Source organism: Salvelinus fontinalis, chromosome 3 (assembly GCF_029448725.1).
Source record: "Salvelinus fontinalis isolate EN_2023a chromosome 3, ASM2944872v1, whole genome shotgun sequence".
NCBI lineage: Eukaryota > Metazoa > Chordata > Actinopteri > Salmoniformes > Salmonidae > Salvelinus > Salvelinus fontinalis.
In genome coordinates, this window is record NC_074667.1 from 9,120,903 (window position 1) to 9,141,539 (window position 20,637).

General features: G+C 42.7%; 1 protein-coding gene across 1 annotated transcript; it reads right to left on the reverse strand.

The window, feature by feature from the left end:
• Positions 1–956: 956 nt before the first annotated feature.
• Positions 957–19,375, reverse strand: LOC129838073 (mucolipin-1-like). Its single transcript, XM_055904763.1, has 14 exons — positions 19,115–19,375; positions 9,190–9,461; positions 8,715–8,882; positions 8,083–8,239; positions 7,155–7,236; positions 6,719–6,815; positions 6,353–6,452; positions 5,712–5,818; positions 4,912–5,061; positions 4,633–4,734; positions 4,428–4,550; positions 3,734–3,940; positions 2,793–2,923; positions 957–2,479 (listed from the first exon to the last, which is right to left on the reverse strand). The coding sequence occupies exons 1-14, from the start codon at positions 19,158–19,160 to the stop codon at positions 2,443–2,445; spliced, it is 1,779 nt and encodes a 592-aa protein (XP_055760738.1). The 5' UTR covers positions 19,161–19,375; the 3' UTR covers positions 957–2,442.
• Between the last annotated feature and the right edge of the window lie 1,262 nt (positions 19,376–20,637).

The following is a 20,637-nucleotide window of genomic DNA, read 5'->3' on the forward strand; positions in this document are numbered from 1 at the left end:
TCGTACTGAGTGTGGCACAGAGATCCAACATACTCAAAACAATGTTCAAGTAAGATCAACATTTAAAAAAAAGATTACACAATGAACTGTTTACATGTCTACAGACTGCTTGGACAGGACATCTAAGTGTCTAATACTACAATATACAATCGCAAGGCCAAAAACAAATCCTCTCTGTGTACTGCTTAGTTAAGAACATACATTTAATTTAAATGTACTATATGACCATTAAAATAAGAGCTACATGACTCCTCACTAACCGGCAGACAGGCTATGGCCCTGTACCAATTAGTCCCCTTGCCACTTCTCGTAGCCTCCAGCCCTTTGGTGTTCTCAGATCTTAAAGAACGGATATGGTGAAAGCTCTACTTTTAGCCTATTTGGGAGGTTATATTCCTATAGAACTTTGCCTACACCTTGGTTCTTTGGAATCTATCAAAACGTCAAAAGGTTCACTTTTAGAAGAAGTAGCTAGGGACCGTAATGGAAGCAGGCCTATAACCTATTAAAAAATATATTATTTTTTCTTCTTCAATAGTGATTGGAGTACAAAACTCAAGGCATGATCACTTTCTGGAGTCTGAACCGGAAGACCACACTCCCCTTCCTCTCTAGATACCGAAACAACCCAACATTAAAAAAACACGAAATAATTTAAACTTTCACTCGGACAAAGCAATTGGCTAGTTTTAAACTAGGCATCATTATGAGGCATAAAACAGAATGGGAACGAAACATATGTAAGAGCATTGTTCTGAGTCAACATCACAGGCATTACTGCAGTGCTCGCAAATACCCCATCCCTCTGGCCTCGTTTAGCTGTCCTGCCTGCTCGTTATCCTCTCCTCGTTACTCGCAGGCAGTCTTTGTTCTGTAGACCAGTCGGATACAATCTGCAGTTCTCCATCCATATTGTCCACGACTGAAGCTTAGGCCTTTTGAAACCCCCCACCCCCCCCCCCCCACCCCCCAAAAAAAGATGAACCCTCCATTTTCCAATCATGTAGTTTCCTCATTTAAAGAAGTTACATTCAGCTCAGGCAAAATTGGAAAGTCACATTACCATTGCGACCGGAATGCTGTGCCATGGTGGGTATTGTGTTAGTGGGTCTTTGTGAGACTCGGAGTGGATTTGACTACTTCACTACGGGTCCCCTTTCCAATGACCTCTGATGAAGCAGCATCACTTGTGCGTCGTGAACAGGACATGTACAGTGTACAACTTGACACGCACAAATCAACAATAGCACTGACATTTACCCTGTGTGCTGTGTCATCGGATGGACACCTACTGAAACTACTGGTACTGTAGGCGTGCTTGAGATGATGCACTGCATCTCTTTCTCTGTCCAACTTAAACTACAGGACAATTCTATGGATATTGTTCCTGGAGACCAGAACCAGCACCTTGGTGTAAGTACAGTTTTGTTAATGGATCGGTCTTAAACTCTGAAATACTATGGCTGCGTTTAGACAGGAAGCTCAAGTCTTATCTTATATCTACTAATCTGTATTTTTTTTTACCAAAACGGATCAACTCTGAAAAAGATCTGATGTGATTGGTCAAAAGAAGAGCAGAATTGGACTGCCTGTCTAAACTCAGCCTATTAGGCAGGAGATTTGTACATCTGAGCAAAGATTAAGGCTATTGGGTGAGCCATTGGGTCCAGATGCAGTGCAGGGTTTAAGTTCAATTTACTTGTACACTTGAGTGCAGCGGTGGCGACCACAAAGCACTGTGGCGAAACACAAAGCACTGTGGCGAAGCCAGCCTTGCTCTCAGCAGTTCTTGCTGGGCTTGCGCCTCATGACAGGGCAATGATGTTCTTGGGTGAGTCATGTGACTTGGGCTTAAGTGCCCTCTCCTTTTAGGGACAGTGGAAATGCTACTCCAGAGCAGTCTCTGACCTAGTATGAAGTATGCATGTCATTGTCATCCCCTTCATATATAACCAGAACTTCTGATATTAATAGCATGCTTTGTCCAGTTCTTGTCCATTTTGCAGCTTACTGAACACCTAAAAACCCATGTAAAACAATTAAAAGCAGCTAAACGTTAGCATGAATGCTAACAAGACATTTCACATTGCACTATGGTCCTCAGCAAGTATGGATTGTGCATATATCCAGATTTTTGCTAAAATACTGTTGTTCTCTTTCTGTGTGGGGAATGCTGTGTTGAGCTGTATGTTACTATGTAACATCCAGGCAACATCCCTATAACATTCACACAATGCAGGAGGTCTGGCCAATGAATCCAATCAAAAAAAGATTAGGCTTTCAGCTCACAGTCCTCTGTCTGTATATGGTTGAACTGAGTCCCCTAATTCAAGTAAGTGCTCATGCCTGACCCAGATTTGATGGTAATGACAATTAAAATCTGGATGCAGTGTGGTGCTCCGGCCAGCAGACAGCGCTGTAGGTCCAGACACCCCAGCCCAGTCAGTTCACCAAAAGGACATCCTCGTATGTTGTCGTTCTGAGGGAAGAAACAAACACTTAACACGGTCGCGCATACACATGTAGAAAAACATAAACGTCTCTCAACCATGATAGAAAGGATAACAGTGAATGCATCTGTTATTGTCTGGTCATTGAAGTGGCATCTACTGCTGATCATTCTACAGAGGAACATCCATCCCCATCAAGGCTAGGTGGAGCCACCACCATCAACTTACACTCATCTGACGCCTTCAGATTGGCAAATACTGAAGAGGTTAGGAGCTGGAGAGTGGTTTCTGAACCCGGCCTTGAACTCTACCTTCAGTCTTGACCTGTGCCCTTTGACCCACCTGTCACAACAGCAGAAGAAAGAGCATGGCGAGGTCTCTAGGCCCCGGAACATCCCCGAGCTGGGCGTGTCAGTGCACTCTGCGATGAAGGCGTGCAGGTCCGTAATGTGGTAGGGCTCCTGGGTTTGATGCTGGAGGGACAGGAGAGGAGACAGGCATCCATGTTTAGGTTGCTCACCTCTGCATCTCAAATGGCACCCTATTCCCTAGGTAGTGCACTACTTTTGACCAAGGCAGTAGTGCACTATATAGGGAATAGGGAGCCATTTGGGAAGCGCAACAGTGTGTATTGGGATCGGATGGCTTTCATTAGGTGTTGTTGTTTGTAATTGGCTTCTGTTTGTACCGCTATGAGCTGTGAACATGAATGTTCTTTATGAGGAATGCAACTCTAAATATGAATCCACATCCCACAGAATTTGTGTAAACCCAGCTATACGCCTCAACTCCAAATTAATGTAAGAGACAAGCAGCAAATAAGCAGCTCTTCTACATTCATTTTGGATTCAAGTCCGTTTAAAGGGATACTTCGGGATTTTGGCAATGAAGCCCTTTATCAGATGAACTCGCGGATACCGTTTTTATGTCTCTGCGTGCAGTTTGAAGGAAGTTGCTAACTAGAGTTAGCGCAATTGCTAAATAGCGTTAGAGCAATGACTGGAAGTCTATGGGTAACTGCAGCATGCTAGTAGATACTATAGTCTTCCAGTCATATTGCGGTAACGCTAGTTAGCAATGGCTTGAGAAATGACCTCTAACTTCCTTCACATAGACAAAGGGCTTTTAAGTCTCATGACTCTTGGCTGTACCATGGTCTCTGAAAACGCACATCGTTGAAGACATTTTCAAATTAAATCACACTGCAGATTATAATGGGATTACTGTATTTTTGACACAGATCTGTGCTTTTTTGCTTGACAAATGTTGCCCGCTGTTGTTACCTTGATAGTTTCGTAGGCGCCGGTGATGAGGGCGATGAAGAGCGACAGTACCATGTAGATGAAGAGGGAGATGAAGGTGTACAGGTAGACCTGGCTGAACACCCACACCAGCGTGCTGCTCTCCTGCATCTCCGAGAAGGTCACAAACATGTCGTCGCCGTTGATCAGCGAGAACAGGCACTCCGACACCATGGAGAGAGAGCGGAACTGACGGAGGGAGAGAGAGAGGGAGAGGGAAACAGTTCAATTACATTTCATGTATTTCATAGCAATACAGCTTAATGAATTGGATACGATAGGGAGAGAGAGACTGTTAAATTACACAAACAACCATGAATTAACATGACCATTCTCACTGTATGATATAAACATTGAATCTGTTCAAAATGATTGAGGATTCAGTATACACATTTTTTTAAACAAAATAAATCAAAGAAAATCCATTATGGCCATCTTACTGGCAAGGGCCAGTAAAATGTAATTCTAATAATAGACAAATCACATGTTAATATCACAGTACGTCATTATTGTGCAAAATCCCACAATGCACCATGGTGCATTCATCACTGAACCATATAGGGTGTCCCCCTCCAGATTCACTGTTTCCTTTTCAATCTATTTGCCGGCCCACTCTGTCATTGGCCTTCTTCTGTTAGCATGTCTGTCTGTGCTTCAAAATGGTGGCTGTCTGTACCTTGACGTGATAGGGCCCCAGCACGATCCAGCCACAGAAGCAGTAGCCCAGGTAGATGACAGCCACACAGCAGCAGAACCGGATCACGTTGGGGAACGCAGCTCGCAAGGTCACGATCAGGATCTGAGAGGGAGAGAGCCAGGAGAGTGGGTGAATCCCTGTCATCGTTAGTGCTTGTCTGTGTCTGTGTGTGTAGGCAACTTACATTGTACTTCTGGAAGAAGCTGAGGTAGCGAATGACTCCGACCCACACCAACAAGGTGGAGGTCCCCAACAGGATGCCACACTCATCATACGATGACATATTCTGTATGGAGAGATATTCAACTCATAAATGCCTCATGAGATTAGCACAACGGTCTTTACCCAAACTGAGATTATTTTTTTGGCTGGCGATTTCAAATAATTATTTTGCATTTTCCTCTGGGAAAAATAAAGGTATTCTATTCTACTCTGAGCAGTAGAGGAAAAAGTCCCCTCTGACCTTGGACTCGATGCCGATCTTAATGGCGCTGCCGATGATGGTGAGGACGTCACTGATGATGAGCAGGATGTACCAGCCATTGATGAATTCCATCCTTTCATCCCAACTTACTTTCCGGCCCAGGTTAGTCTTGAAGAACTCGACAAACTCCTGTTACGCAGAGAGAGAGAGAGACACACACACACACACAGGAAGAGAGAGAGAGCGAGACACGGAGAGAGAGAGAGAGAGACACACACACAGAGAAAGAGAGAGAGACACACACAGAGAGAGAGAGACACAGAGAGAGTGAGAGAGAGAGAGACAGAGAGAGAGACACACACAGAAAAAGAGAGAGAGACACAGAGAGAGAGACAGAGAGGAGTTGGGTGACCATACTGGAAAGACGAGTATTCACACCTTCTCGGTTTTCGTGTCGCAGAGCATTACTCTAAAAATGGAATCAATTCACAGAATACCAATCCACTACCATCAACAACAACAAACATCTCTCTTCCTTCCTTCCTTCCACCCCAATCCCCAACCCTTTAACAAGCAAACAAATGCATCTACAGTATGTTCTCAGATAATTTATTATTATTATTATTATTATATCATACACTATTTAGCAGACGCTTTTATCCAAAATGACTTAGAGTCATGAATACATTTTACATATGGGTGGTCCCGGGAATCAAACCCACTATCCTGGCGCTGCAAGAGCCATGCTCTACCAACTGAGCTATAGAGGACCACCAGATTGGATGTCCCTCCTTTTAACCACTTCCTCTCTTCCTGCCCTCCACCTCCCAGTGACTTACGGCCTGTAGTATGATGCCGCGGAGTATGGAGCGGCCACACAGCAGCAGGGACAGCATACAAACGATCGCCACCACCACGTCAAGCGCTAGCCGTGTGTAGTTCTCCGCTGACATAGAGGGAGGGAAGGAAAGCGAGGAGTTAGTGGCTTTCATCAAGTAGAAGCATAGGGGGCGAATCCTTACTTCCACAAGTCCAAATTTCACGTTGACACCAATGCATGACTAAGTGAAAATTCCTATGAGGCATCTATAATGTCTTATGAGGTCAAATGAAGACGGCAATAGGGGAGATTGCTTAGAGTGTACATAGTGTTTGTCTTGCCGTTTGTTTGTGGTACAAGTTGTACCGGTAAATTTCTGTCTGGTCATTCTGTGTGTAGTTTCGTATTGACCTATGCACACGCTAAATGCATTTTTTTTTTTACGAATCTCTTACCAGGTCTCTCTCGCTCGGAAAAACTGGTTTTCAACCTCATGAGATTCTCCTGGGTCGTAATAATTAGGGCACAGCGTAGAAAAATATTTAGCAACGGCAGAAGTTAATGTAGTCCCTACGTTTCAGTCCGCTTCTCCCGTTTGGTGTCTAATTAGTATTAACCTGGTGAAAAAAATGTTTAATAAAAACCAAACGTCTATCTCACCGTGGCCAGACACACTGGGGTCTTTACACTCCTTTATAAAAGCCTGGTTTTCCAGACTGATCCTCACTTTACCACTGTGAGCCTTGTTGTCCAGGACTATCTGTAGAAACAGATGGAAAGAACAACAGATCAGACATTCATACCAGTCGTACCTGCTGTAAACTTTGGCAATAAAATGAAACATAAAAAAGTGGCGGACTCTTCAAGGGATAATATAACAGATGGGTTATAGGTTACCTATAATATACAGGCAATGGAACGGTTTCCACAGCAACTACTACACACTAAACAGGTTACAATGAGCCACAGACTGGGTAGGACCATTTGTAGGCAGTGGTGGGGGACGGAAGGGGGGGTGAGACTCACCGTTATGAAGAAGGTGTAACAGTCAGGAATCTCGTTGTTGATGATGGTCTGAATGTTGATGGCCTTTAGTTGGAACTGTATCGTCACGTTTATGAGTCTAGACAATATGGAGTGGAAATAGAAAATGCAGAGGGATATCAGGGTTATGTCAAAGTGAAAGCAAAGAGAAATGTTTTCAAACATTTTGCAACGCAAAACAAAAAATGTTTCTTATTGGACAAGTCCAGGTAGATCTTCCCTGTTTTTTGTTAGTTTTCCGTTTGGCGTCTAATGAACATAACCCAGGGCTACAGGGAGTGTGTAAACAGTTTGTGGCGCTAAAAATCAACAGTCAGATACTACAAAGATGGATGTCCCATCTATCTTAGTTTCAGACCGACAGCAAACACGAGAGACCGAAGTCATTTGAAAAGACATTTGAAAAATGAAACCTTACTTGTGGAACTTGAGGGTAAAGTTCTTGTAGTCACTGCCTAAAGGCGCTCGAGGGACTGACAGAGGGTTAACTCCCACACAATCTAGTAACCGGACAGCGAGAGAGAGTAGAGAGAGAGAGAGAGAGAGAGAGAGAGAGAGAGAGAGAGAGAGAGAGAGAGAGAGAGAGAGAGAGAGAGAGAGAGAGAGAGAAGTTAGTCATTTCAGGGGCTGTCAATGTTTTTCCTTACAGAAATAGAATTACACTTAAATAGAATTACCATTACACTGATATAAATGTATGTTCTAGTAATTATATATCCATGGTTAATCTGTTCTGGTGATTATGTCAAGAGTCAAAGGGCAGGTCACTTCAAGGGTAGGTCATTTCAATACCAGGTGATTTCCATTGCTCAATGTGTTTCCCCTTTAGTCAGTAGTATTGTCCCAAGTGTCAGCTCATATAAGGAAGTGGGGCTTCCTACTACTTTCACATGGTTGGAGTCGGGGAACAATACAGTACTTACACACGTTTAGTCAAGAAGAAAATGACACAGTTACGATGAATTGTTACTGAAAAGATGACGTGGTACTGGAAATAAGCAGCTTAGCAACTCTTTGGGTAGTCCCCATTGTTACAGTAAATGAAATAACTTCACTTCAGGCTCGACAAGGCTAAGGCATAAAGCAATGGTCAATCCACCAAACTTGGCCCTGGAAAGCCACAAGGCGTGCAGGATTTTGTTCAAATCTGGCACAAAACTCATCCTTTTTCAATTAGTCAACTAATCATCAAAAGCATGTTGGAACAGAACTACATTTAAAGCTGAGTCCCAAATGGCACTACATTCCCATTCCATCGGGTGCCATTTGGGAAGCACCAACACTGTGTAGCTCTAGTACCAGGCTTGGTGACCTCTGGCATAATGCAAGAAAGTAGATCTATGTACCTGTGATAACACGAGGGTCAATGTTGAAGGTATCATTGGCGGGATCGATGCTGCCCTTCTTGTAGTACTGCTGGCAGAGCGAGAGGGCACTCCCGTTCACCCCGACCCCATAGACGTACGCATAGTGTCCCACCGTGGTCTCGTGTAGCACCACATACTGTGAGGGAGAAGGAAGGGTACGAGAATGGAGAATAAGGCCCTGCTCTAATATTTAAAAATAATTCATCCCTCTTTCCGTCCTAATTTGAGGTAATCACTGATCTGTATGCGGATCCGTAGACGATTAGTGAACGATTCCACACTACCGCTTTCACCAATCAAACTCACTGAGATCTGTGATTACTTCAAAATGATGCAGGAAGGAAAGGATACATTCTATATATTCAAACAGGGCCTAAAGAGTTGGAGACTTTTAGGGTGAAAGTAGAGGATGAAATTATGAAGGGGACGCGATGTGGTCCTTCTTTGCTCTGCATGGACATGTTTACATCTCAGTCTGTATGCCGGGTCGTGTTCATTAGGCACCGAACGGAGAGATTTCCTGAAACTCTCATTAACATTTTCCTTTAAGAAAAAAAAGGTCCTTTGCATGCCCTAATGAACATGACCCGGGTGTCGTTAGTGACTGTTACCTGGTCTACGGCGTGGAAGATGTGTTTGTAGACATCGCTCTGTGTGTACACGGCCAACGTGTCGTCGGAGCCCTCGTCATAGTCCTTCAGGAAGATGTGCTTAAAGGACATGGTGTTCTCCTCCTTGAACGTCACCACCATCTGGTTGCTGAGGCCAAACAACACCAGCTGACAGAGGGAAGTAGCGATTCAGGTGTTTTATTGAAGGAAAGTGACCAACTATAACGTAACCCTTACTGATCTTTGGGACATTTTAGAAGTTATTGTTGTAAAGATTGTCGGTCCATATTTCAAAATGTCAAATGCACAGACATCCTATCCACCAATAGGAACGGTGCATATGGAACAAGGTGTCAGTTGTTATGGACTTCAGGATTGTTGGTCCCGCCATAAAACCTGAGCTTTCCCAAGAGGGCGTTGAAAATATACTGTTCATACACTCAAAGTGCATATCAAACTAAATGTGTGTAGTTACCTGCACGGTGACAATGACAATCTTGAGCAGCTGCAGGCCCAGTTTGAAGGGCTTGCGGCCCTTGGCGTGGAACTTGTCACAGGGGCTCATGAAGAAGTACTTGATCTTCCTGCGCAGGGCCTCCTCTCCCTGCTCCGCCCCCAGCCAACCACCCGCCGTCGCCGTGGGCAACCGGGGGTTGCCATGGCTGTCTCTGTGGTGAACAGGCTTGCCGCTGCTGTCGCTGGAGCCGTAGCCGCGAGGAGACACAGAGGAAACCAACCTGTCCTTCTCTGAGAGACGGACAGATAGAGAGCGAGGGGAAAAAAAGGAAGAAAAAAAACATGTTAGCAGCGATAGAAGGATAGCGAGAGTGACTAATACGAACAGTCAGGCCTATCAAAGAATGTGGAGTGGATATCTGAGCAAAACACCAATGTTACCTGAAATAGCGCACCGCAACGTCACTCCATATTAGTGCTATTTCCTTTGTGAGCACCAACACCAACAGTACACTGTTGCGTACTGATGAATAGGCTACGTGTCGTAAAGTTACCCTTCAGTGAGTGACAGCTCTCGTACTAGTTCGGGCAGATTTCATGAATTACATTTCCTAATCTCCCTCGCCTCATATAGTCATCCATCATCACGTCTCTATCGAGGTGACACAGGCCATCTTATTAAAACAACACCCAGATCAGATGCTCTGGGCTGGGCCGGTCGAGACAGACAGCCTCCCTGGAGGAAGAGATGCGGGTGACTGGTGTGCTGTAGCTGGCGGCTCTGCCACTCAAGGCTGACAGAAACACACCCCTGGAGATGGCTGGAAGACACAGAAAGACTCCAGGGATGGTCGGGCTGCTGCTACAACACCCGTCTGATTTGATAGTCGTTTGCCGAAGGAGCAGAGCTTTGAGGTGCGATGCTACACATTGGGATTGTCGTCGTCGATAACATAAAGCATAAAGGTGTAGTAAAAACCTAAATCACTGCACCTTCAGTGGAGAGACCGCTGGTGAAAGCTGAATTCAACCTCTGAGTCACCCAAACAAACATGTGACAATAACAGACTTGGAAGGGAAATGTGGACCATATAGTTAGTGGGTAAAAGAGCTAGTTCAGCAGTAATGGAAGAAAAAGGAAGTGGAACTTGAAATGAACTGCTGTCATGAATTGGGTCACCTCACCTCTGGTAAACAGAACTCGAAGACCAGACAGAAGACCCAAAATCTGGTCTGACGGACGTAGAAGAGAGAATCACCGATGTGTGCGTGTAGGATTGTGTGAGGCAACGGTGACGTCTCAATGCTTACCTATAGAAAGCCATCCACAATAATCACCTGCATATCTAACAATCTTTAGTTCGGCCAAGTGAATGAGAGAAGCCTATCTAGCGGGGAGTGACCTAACTACAATATATCGACTTGCACACACAGAACCTTGCAAGGTCACAAACACTCACAGACATGACAGCAGTTGCGTGACTCTCCCTGTCAAAAGCAATTCAGACCTGTGCTGAAAGAATTTCACTTTGTAACATTTCGTGCCAGCAATAGCAGCCCGAGCCAAGAAATTGACATATCTTGATGGGGCATTTTGGCCATCAAGGCCGATAGCAATCGTCAAAACAAAAGTGCAGATGACGAGGGCTTGTTGCTGAGCCGCACTAACAGATTGAGTCAATCAAACGGAATAAATCCGCTGAAAAATCCTGCTCTTCCGGTTCAGGCCAGTCAATGGTGTGTTAGAGAAGGCTTAATAGACAACTCTGCACCTTGTCCGTCAGTCATAGTCAGCACTGTGACCATCAGTCTGCCAGCATCTCTGTATCGCTACAATGGATCAGAAGCTATCAGTCTGCACTGGGCCACCCAGGGAGAGCAGGCTACACTATGCAACCTCACTGGAACCAGTAAACAAGCAAAGCTGCTCCTCGTCTCTGTTAACTCTTAACTCTGGGTGGTTTCTTGGACTCTATTTCCTGTTTCCTGTTTCTATTTCCTCCTGTGGCGAGAGGACATGGTTATGAGGTGGACTTTTTGTTATTGTTATTATTTAACTTTAAACTGTTTCTCAGTCTCAAAATGCACAAAGGCCAATTAAAATCGTTGATTTACTACCACGTTATTGAACGCTACATTGTAGCTGGTCCAGTCAGATAACCTGGCACGTTAGCCCTATGCTAGCCTCACCAGCTGACAGTGATTATTTCCTGTGAAAAATTCTGCATCAGCCTATAAAAGATCTTAGACTTTATATCCACCAACCAATGGTATTTGTAAAAAATATATATTTAAAAAAAAGGTCAACCCTGGACACTAGAGGGATATTTTAAACCTATAAATTCAAGATTTACGTTTGTTCCATCGGTGTGTAACAATGTCGTGTTCCAATATTGCATTGGTGCATCTTTAACTAGGCTACTAGTACTAACATTAGACAAAATGTTCACGTTTTCGCATATGAGACAAAATCCAGTTTTTGCTAATCTGTTTCACACACATCCATGTGCATTAATGGAAAAAAGATAAATTAAGTCCTTACACATGTACGTTTATCACACATCGTTAAAAAAATAAATCATGTACTGTTAGTACCATTGCTTCCATGTGGCACACACTGCTAAAGCGGTTGACTCAAAATCAATAGTGCACTTTCACCATGGGTTCGAGCCCTCCTGTCACCGACTAAAAAAAATATTGGTTGACCAAGAGTAATCTGTTCTTTCGACCAATTGATTGGCTGAACTTTTTAAACGTGTATTTTTCCATATATTTGAATAAAATCAACTTTATGTACGCTACTGAGCTTGTATGATGCTTTAAGCACTGCAATTAAAAATTAAAACACACAAATTACTAAAGAGGGAGCCAGAGATCAATAGCGCCTAACCAGAAGGGGAAAAAACTGTTCCTGTCCCCCCTCCTCCCGCTGCTGCTGGCCTTCACAGATTCTGCCATTATGCTCCTGAAGTTACTGGTAATAGGCTATACTAGCGGTCAGCAACCTTTTCCATTTGGAGTGCCAAGTTATGATTTTAATTTACACATTTTCGTGGAACAGTCTAATTTCATTTATAATAAAGTCGCATATCTCAAAATCAATGTCATGTGGTTAATCAAAATTCGAAATGAAAATGATACAAATCTAAAAGTAACTTCGATTGCCATCGCCAATATGTAAAAATAGCCTACATAAAGCCAAGAATTAAAACATTGCAGCCCGCAGGTAGAAAATATCCTGACGGAAGTAAATATCCTATAAATCACATTGGCTACACATGGCTTGTCTGCAAGGGACATGAAACATTGTATCAACTATTGTATTAACTTGGTCCAGCCCGAAGCTTGCAACAGTGTATAAAATATTCTGTGCCATCAGAGTTTCCTGCCAGTGAGCTCCACACAGACAGACACAGCTGTAGGCTATTTTGCGAAAGGGATAAGAACTAAATCAGATAGACCTATTTTATGACGTTTCCACCGGATCAGAGCATTACATTTTTTCCCCCTTTCATGCTGAGTGGTAGGCTAATCGAAAGGGAGAGAGCTGGATTTTTTTTTTAAATAGGCTACGTTGAGGAACTATTGTCATTCTCAATGGATGTAAAAACAGACTTTGTTTACTTGCTGTTTGAGGCAAAGAAAAAATTACTCTGAGAAGCTCCACAGTGACGGCGAGTAAAGACAAACAGAATTGACAACTCATAAATGGAATGAAATAAACCAAACGTTTCTCACAAGTGTAGCATAGGTTGTGCACTCTGCAAACATCGTGTCCACTACGAGAATGACAACGGTAAGACGGTAATAATAATAATAATATATTGAATGCATTAACATAAATTACCATAACCAAACAAATATTGTAGATTAGAAAATATGTGAATTAACGGTAAATGTACTAGTGGTGATACTGGTGTGTCCCCACATTGGATTAGTCCGCTCAAATTGGCTTGAATCAGACATGTGTCTCTTGTGCAATAATTTGTTTTTATATATTTGCCACTGCTCAACCCAGAAAATCCCGGTCGACCAAACAATCGACCAGTCGACTAAATGGGGTCAGCCCTAATAGTAATGCATAGAAAACGTTGTACATGTAAGTGTAGCCTACAGAAGAAATTAAGTGGTGTTTTTTTTTTATCTAACAGCAATGTTAAACTACAGTGTATTCGGAAAGTATTCAGACCCCTTGACTTTTTACACATTTTACACATTTTTTCCAGCCTAATTCTAAACTGGATTTAAATGTTTTTTCCCCCTCATCAATCGACACACAATACCCCATAATGACAAAGCAAAAGCAGGTTTTTAGAATTTTTTCCAAAAAAATATATTAAATAAAAAACTGAAATATAAAATTTACACACGTATTCAGACCCTTTACTCAGTACTTTTTTTGAAGCACCTTTGACAGCGATTACAGCCTCGAGTCTTCTTGGGTATGACGCTACAAGCTTGGCACACCTGTATTTGAGGAGTTTCTCCCATTCTTCTCTGCAGATCCTCTCAAGCTCTGTCAGGGGAGCGTCGTTGCACAGCTATTTTCAAGGCTCCTCCAAAGATGTTAGATCGGGTTCAAGTCCGGGCTCTGGCTGGGTCACTCAAGGACATTCAGGGACTTGTCCCGGAGCCACTCCTGTGTTGTCTTGGCTGTGTGCTTAAGACATTGTCCTGTTGGAAGGTGAAACTTTGCCCCAGTCTGAGGTCCTGAGCGCTCTGGAGCAGGTTCTCTCTGTACTTTGCTCTGTTACTCTTTCCCTCGATCCTGACTGGTCTCCCAGTCCGTGCCGCTGAAAAACATCCCCACAGCATGATGTTGCCACCACCAAGCTTCACCGTAGGGATGGTGCCAGTCTTCCTCCAGACGTGACGCTTGGCATTCAGGCCAAAGAGTTCAATCTTGTTTCATCAGACCAGAGAATCTTATTTCTCATGGGCTGAGGTACCTTTTGGCAAACTCCAAGCGGGCTGTCATGTGCCTGTTACTGAGGAGTGGCTTCCGTCTGGCCACACTACCATAAAGGCCAAAATGGTGGAGTGCTGCAGAGATGGTTGTTCTTCTGGAAGGTTCTCCCATCTCCACAGAGGAACTCTGGAGCTCTGTCAGAGTGACCATCAGGTTCTTGGTCACCTCCCCCAATTCCTCAGTTTGGCCGGGCGGCCAGCTCTAGGAAGAGTCTTGGTGGTTCCAAACTTCTTCCATTTAAGAATGATAGAGGCCACTGTGTTCTTGGGGACCTTCAATGCAGCAGACATTTTTTGGTACCCTTTCCCCGATCTGTGCCTCGACACAATCCTGTCTCGGAGCTCTATGGACAATTCCTTCGACCTCATGGCTTAGTTTTTGCTCTGACATGCACTGTCAACTTATATAGACAGGTGTGTGTGTAACAGTATAACTTTACGTCGTCCCCTCGCCCCGACACGGGCGCGAACCAGGGACCCTCTGCACACATCAACAACTGACACCCACGAAGCGTCGTTAGCCATCGCTCCACAAAAGCCGCGGCCCTTGCAGAGCAAGGGGAAACACTACTTAAGTCTCAGAGCAAGTGACGTAACTGATTGAAATGCTACTAGCGCGTACCCGCTAACTAGCTAGCCATTTCACATCCGTTACACTCACCCCCCTTTCAACCTCCTCCTTTTCCGCAGCAACCAGTGATCCGGGTCAACAGCATCAATGTAACAGTATAACTTTAAACCGTCCCCTCGCCCCGACACGGGCGCAAACCAGGGACGCTCTGCACACATCAACAACGGTCGCCCACGAAGCATCGTTACCCATCGCTCCACGAAGGCCACGGCCCTTGCAGAGCAAGGGGCAACACTACTTAAGTCTCAGAGCAAGTGACGTAACTGATTGAAATGCTACTAGCGCGTACCCGCTAACTAGCTAGCCATTTCACATCCGTTACATGTGCCTTTGTAAATCATGTCCAATCAATTATATTTACCACAGCTGGCCTCTGTTTTCACTTTGTCATTATGGGGTATTGTGTGTAGATTGATGAGGGAAAAATATTATTTAATCAATTTGAGCTGTAAGGTAACAAAATGTGGTTAAAAGTTCAAGGGGTCTGAACACTTTCCAAATGCACTGTGTGCTATTATAGTTAGGCCTTTGTAGAATACTAATGAGTCATTGAGTGATCTTGCGAGACATTGTTTTAGCTTTTATCGAAACTTTTTTTAAACAAGTAACATTCTGAGAATTGGCAAAGTATGGCTCTGGTGCGCTCCAGCAGATCTACACCCTTGTATATGTCAGTCTGCAAGGGGGACTCCAAGAAGCTCCTCATTAAATATATTTATAATCTTCATTTCTAAGGTTTTCGCCGAACCCTTCGCAACACAAAATGTAAAAATAAATACATGTGATTCTCCAGGAATTTTCAAAGGAAATATCTATATCTGAACTGGGATTTGAACATCGCAAACTGCGAAAAAGACCAGAAAACCTGCCTCTCAACACTGTGAGCTATCTGTCCGATTGGACTGTTGTACGTGTTTTAGTAACTTTGATTAGCAAATGGTGCCGTGTGACTTCTATTAAGGACGCTCTCATGAAAAAGTTGTCGGTCACGTCAGAGAGGAAGAGGCGAAGCGAGAGGGTTTACTCCGCACAAAATCTGTCCGCATAAGCAGATCATTAATATTTAAGCAAGTGAGAAGTTTTTGTATGGGGGGAAATTAGGGAATGTTGAATTTAGTCAATCATTTTTTTTTTAATTGCTATTTAGATACATGAGACTTATTTGATCAAATAGAAGTTTCATAACGCTTCGGTTGTTACAGGTTTACTAATAGAAATGTGATGCACGTGTCATCCCGGCAACTTTGAGAAAAAACACTTTATATCGGAGTTGTCCCTGTTAAAATCCGAGACAGCCAATGCATATTCTTGAAGATGGCATAGCATCTCACTCTCCATCGAATACAGGCTTTTGACGTCAACACAACTCATTGAATATTCCAAAAATTATTCAAATAACGAGATGTATCCACCAATCCAAAGAGATGAATAGGCAGGAGCTTGAAAGCCCGCCTTTCCACTCTGTGGACAATGTATCCCAGTATCTCCAGTCACGTCCAACAACGTCAACATTTGTAATTGGCTGATACATATTTTGTTACAGGGACATAATCACGTCCAGCTGGTGTTGTTAGCATTGGGCTAAGTACGCTAGGTTATCTGATGGGAAAAGCGAACTAGTAGCGTTTTATTAATTAATTGGCTGATGCCGATTATGAGACGGAGAAACAGTTTTAATTGAAACTGTTTCGAATGTTCGCAAGTGTGGTCCCACAGTGTGCACTTGTGGTGAATAATTTCATTATAATATGTATGAGAACACAAATGAAGTACTGTAAACAATGAGTCAAAGGTATACTATGCCATGAGGGAATAAATGCTTGATAACTGCTTGACTGCTGACAAGACCATTTCTAAACCCCTGACACACACACAGTCCCATTTCTAAACCCCTGACCCACACACAGTCCCATTTCTAAACCCCTGACCCACACACAGTTCAGTGCAGAAATGAAAGCCCATGTCCACGGTCATATGGGCACCGTAGACTAGGACACGTGAGAGGAAGTTAAGAAACTGGGTGGTGGAAGGTTATCACAGTGTATGATAGATGGAGAACCTATCACTCCAGTATTAATGCTAAATTGTAATTATTTTTGCCTCTATGGCCTATTTATTGCCTACCTCCCTACTCTTCTACATTTGCACGCAATACACATAGATTTTTCTATTTTTCTTTTGTGTTATTGACTGTACGTTTGTTTATGCGTAACTCTGTGTTGTTGTTTTTGTCGCACTGCTTTGCTTTATCTTGGCCAGGTCGCAGTCGTAAATGAGAACTTGTTCTCAACTGGCCTACCTGGTTAAATAAAGGTGAAATAAAAATTCAATAAATGTAAAAAACTGGTTAGTCTGGTTTAAAATGTAGCAGACATGCTATGGTGGTGAGAGGGAGCAAGAGTAGTCAGGGTCTTGGGGGTCCAGGAGGGGGCTCATGAAACAATAGTTTCTTTCAGCTTCCAACGCTCTAGAACTTTAACAGAATCCTTGGGACGTCCAACTAATCATTTAAAACGCTAGGGGTAAGTGTTTAGGGTAGGGACGTCCCAGGGATTCCAGATAGCTGTCACGTTCCTGACCTGTTTTCCATTGTTTTTGTATGTGTTTAGTTGGTCAGGGCGTGAGTTGGGGTGGGCATTCTATGTGTTGTGTTTCTATGTTGGGTTTAATGTGTTGCCTGATATGGTTCTCAATTAGAGGCAGGTGTTTGACGTTTCCTCTGATTGAGAACAATATTAAGGTAGGCTGTTCTCACTGTTTGTTTGTGGGTGATTGTCTTCCGTGTCTGTTGCACCACACGGGACTGTTTCGTTTTCGTTCGTGTATGTAGTCTGTTCGTGCGTTCTTCGTGTTATTATGTAAGTTCGTTTGTTCAGGTCTGTTGACTTCGTTTATTGTTTTGTAGTTTGTTCAAGTAATTTTTCGTCTTCGTTATTATTATTAAAATCATCATGTATTCCACCTACGCTGCATTTTGGTCCAATCCTTCTCGCCTCTCCTCATCCGAGGGAAAATATGACGACCGTTACAATAGCACAACCTTGGAATTGAGGAATAATTGCTTAAATCAAGACTCATGAGCATTGAAGTACAGCGTTGACTGCAATGGTGGGATAGAATAGAACAATTTCAAGGCTACAATTTTCCTTGCTGAAAGTGGCCATCAGGTATAATTACCTACCCCAGAGTTGACAAGTGTAAACTGTTATTGGAAAATTCTGTCAGCATCAGGTCAACATAAAGCGAACTATCTTTGCCTGTTTCATCCAGAATGTCAGTAGGGGAGAATCGGGTAAGTTGAGCCACCCCTTGTTTCTAGGAAACCATACACAAAATGTATAATTTGACCAAATATTTAGGGAAGAGGTTTCGTGATGCTTGCATATAAACCAAAGCAGATCATTTGACATTTTTTCTATACATAATTTGGGGTCTCTATAAGCGTCAATATGAGGCCCTAAACCTAGCATGAAAGAGCATCCTTGTAATTGTGTTGCCTTGGGGTAAGTTGAGCCAAGGGCAAGTTAAGCAAATTGAAGTGTTTTCTTCCCAGGCGTAATGCAAGACATTATTGCTGGGATATGAGGTAACACCAGGGCCTGGCTTATATTAACTGTTGAAAATATACAAAGTGTTTTATGTGATAACACTGTGTTAAAGAAAATGCGTAAAATCATTAAAAAACAAAAAAGCGATTGGGATTGTTTTGCAATGTGTTTGGGAAATATAGACATGGTTTTAAAAAGATAGTGATACTATGTAGGCGTTCTCAACTTACCCTGTGAATGGATAGCCTGCTGGTTTCTATGGGAAACACGGCATCATTCCGGAATAGCACCCACACAAAGACTCATATTGCACACATCAAAGCTGCATGACAACCCCAGCAACAGCGATCACATGATTCAAAAACAAAACATCTTGGGGATAACGGACTAGAGGGTGGATGGTTTTGTACACATTTATGCAATAACGCTTCTTCCAGTCAGTGTTTGGAAACATTGTAACAAAACATTGTTAATGCTGCTGCCTCATACAATGTTACTCTGTTATACAATGTTACTCTGTTATACAATGTTACTGTGTTATAAAATGTTATTGTGTGTGTTACTGTGTTATACAATGTTACTAATGCATTTATTCACCATTGATTTTGTACCTAGAATGAGATGTATGTTTTATGGAGATGATTGGCAAGACATGACAGCCCACACTGTAGAGCTAGGTTACACAACAATCATAATATACACAGGGCCCTCCTTTCAATGGAAGGCATGCAACAATGTAACAAACCACTTAAAACACCCAAAGTTACATGGCAGAAAATTATTGAAACTCAACATACCTGAACGGGCGCTGCCGTGGTTACAATTGCCGCTTGCTGTAGCCATGTAAACGTTTTGAAACTATAAATAAATATTTGACATAAAATCTGAACTCTCTCAGAATAAATAAGGCAAATAAAAGCTGTTCTAAAACGCGAGTAGATTGTTGGCGTGAAATTAACTGTCTGAGAAGATAACCATGAGGACGACGTTTTTCTGTGTTCTACAATTACAGTATAGGTTCAGCATCGGGACGAGACATAACTCGCTTCCTCAGACGAGATCACATGACTAGTGTAGTCACATGATGGCACATAAGGTGGCGCTTGTTCTCATCTATTTCAATTCAATTCAAAGGACTTTATTGGCATTGGAAACTTGCTTACAGTGGCAAAGCAAGTGAAATAGATAATAAACAAAAGTGAAATAAACGATAAAAAATGAACAGTAAACATTACACTTACAAAAGTTCAAAAATAATAAAGACATTTCAAATGTCACATTATGTCTATATACAGTGTTGTAACGATGTGCAATTAGTTTAAGTACAAGTGGGGAAATAAATGAACATAATTATGGGTTGTATTTACAATGGTCTTTGTTCTTCACCGGTTGCCCTTTTCTTGTGGCAACAGGTCACAAATCTTGCTGCAGTGATTGCACACTGTGGTATTTTACCAAATAGATATGGGAGTTTATCAAATTTTGATTTGTTTTCAAATTCTTTGTTGGTCTGTGCAATCTGAAGGAAATATGTGTCTCTGATATGGTCATACATTTGGCAGGAGGTTAGGAAGTGCAACTCAGTTTCCACCTCATTTTGCATGCAGTGTGAACATAGCCTGTCTTCTCTTGAAAGCCAGGTCTGCCTACAACAGCCTTTCTCAATAGTAAGGCTATGTCACTGAGTCTTTACAGAGCTCCTTCATTTTGGGTCAGTCACAGTGGTCAGGTATTCTGCACTGTGTACTCTCTGTTTAGGGCCAAATAGCATTCTAGTTTGCTCAGTTTTTTGTTAATTCTTTCAATTTGTCAAGTTGTTATCTTTTTGTTTTCTCATAATTTGGTTGGGTCTAATTGTGTTGCTGCCCTGGGGCTCTGTTTGTGTTTGTGAACAGAGCCACAGGACCAGCTTGCTTAGGGGACTCTTCTCCAGGTTCATCTCTCTGTAGGCGTCTTTCTCCCTCTTCAACTTTACCGTCTCTTTGCAGCCTCTGGCCAACATTTAATTTCAGACAATAGTAAAACACATACCAAGCACATCTAATTATGTATAACTTGAGACCTATGTTATTAACACAATGATTTATTCTCATGGAATTTCTGGTCCATTTGGCAAATTTAAACACTACACTTCTTGGTCATTTCAATGAAATACAAAGGTATTATTTCAGGTATTACAGTATGTATTTCAATTTTGACAAAGCAATATACAAGCACCAAATAAGTTGTGGACATTAAAGCAGCCACATGTATATTTACAATGACACAAAGATGTGTCATGTCTAAATGGGGAGCATTGTTAAATGTCCCACCCATTCGA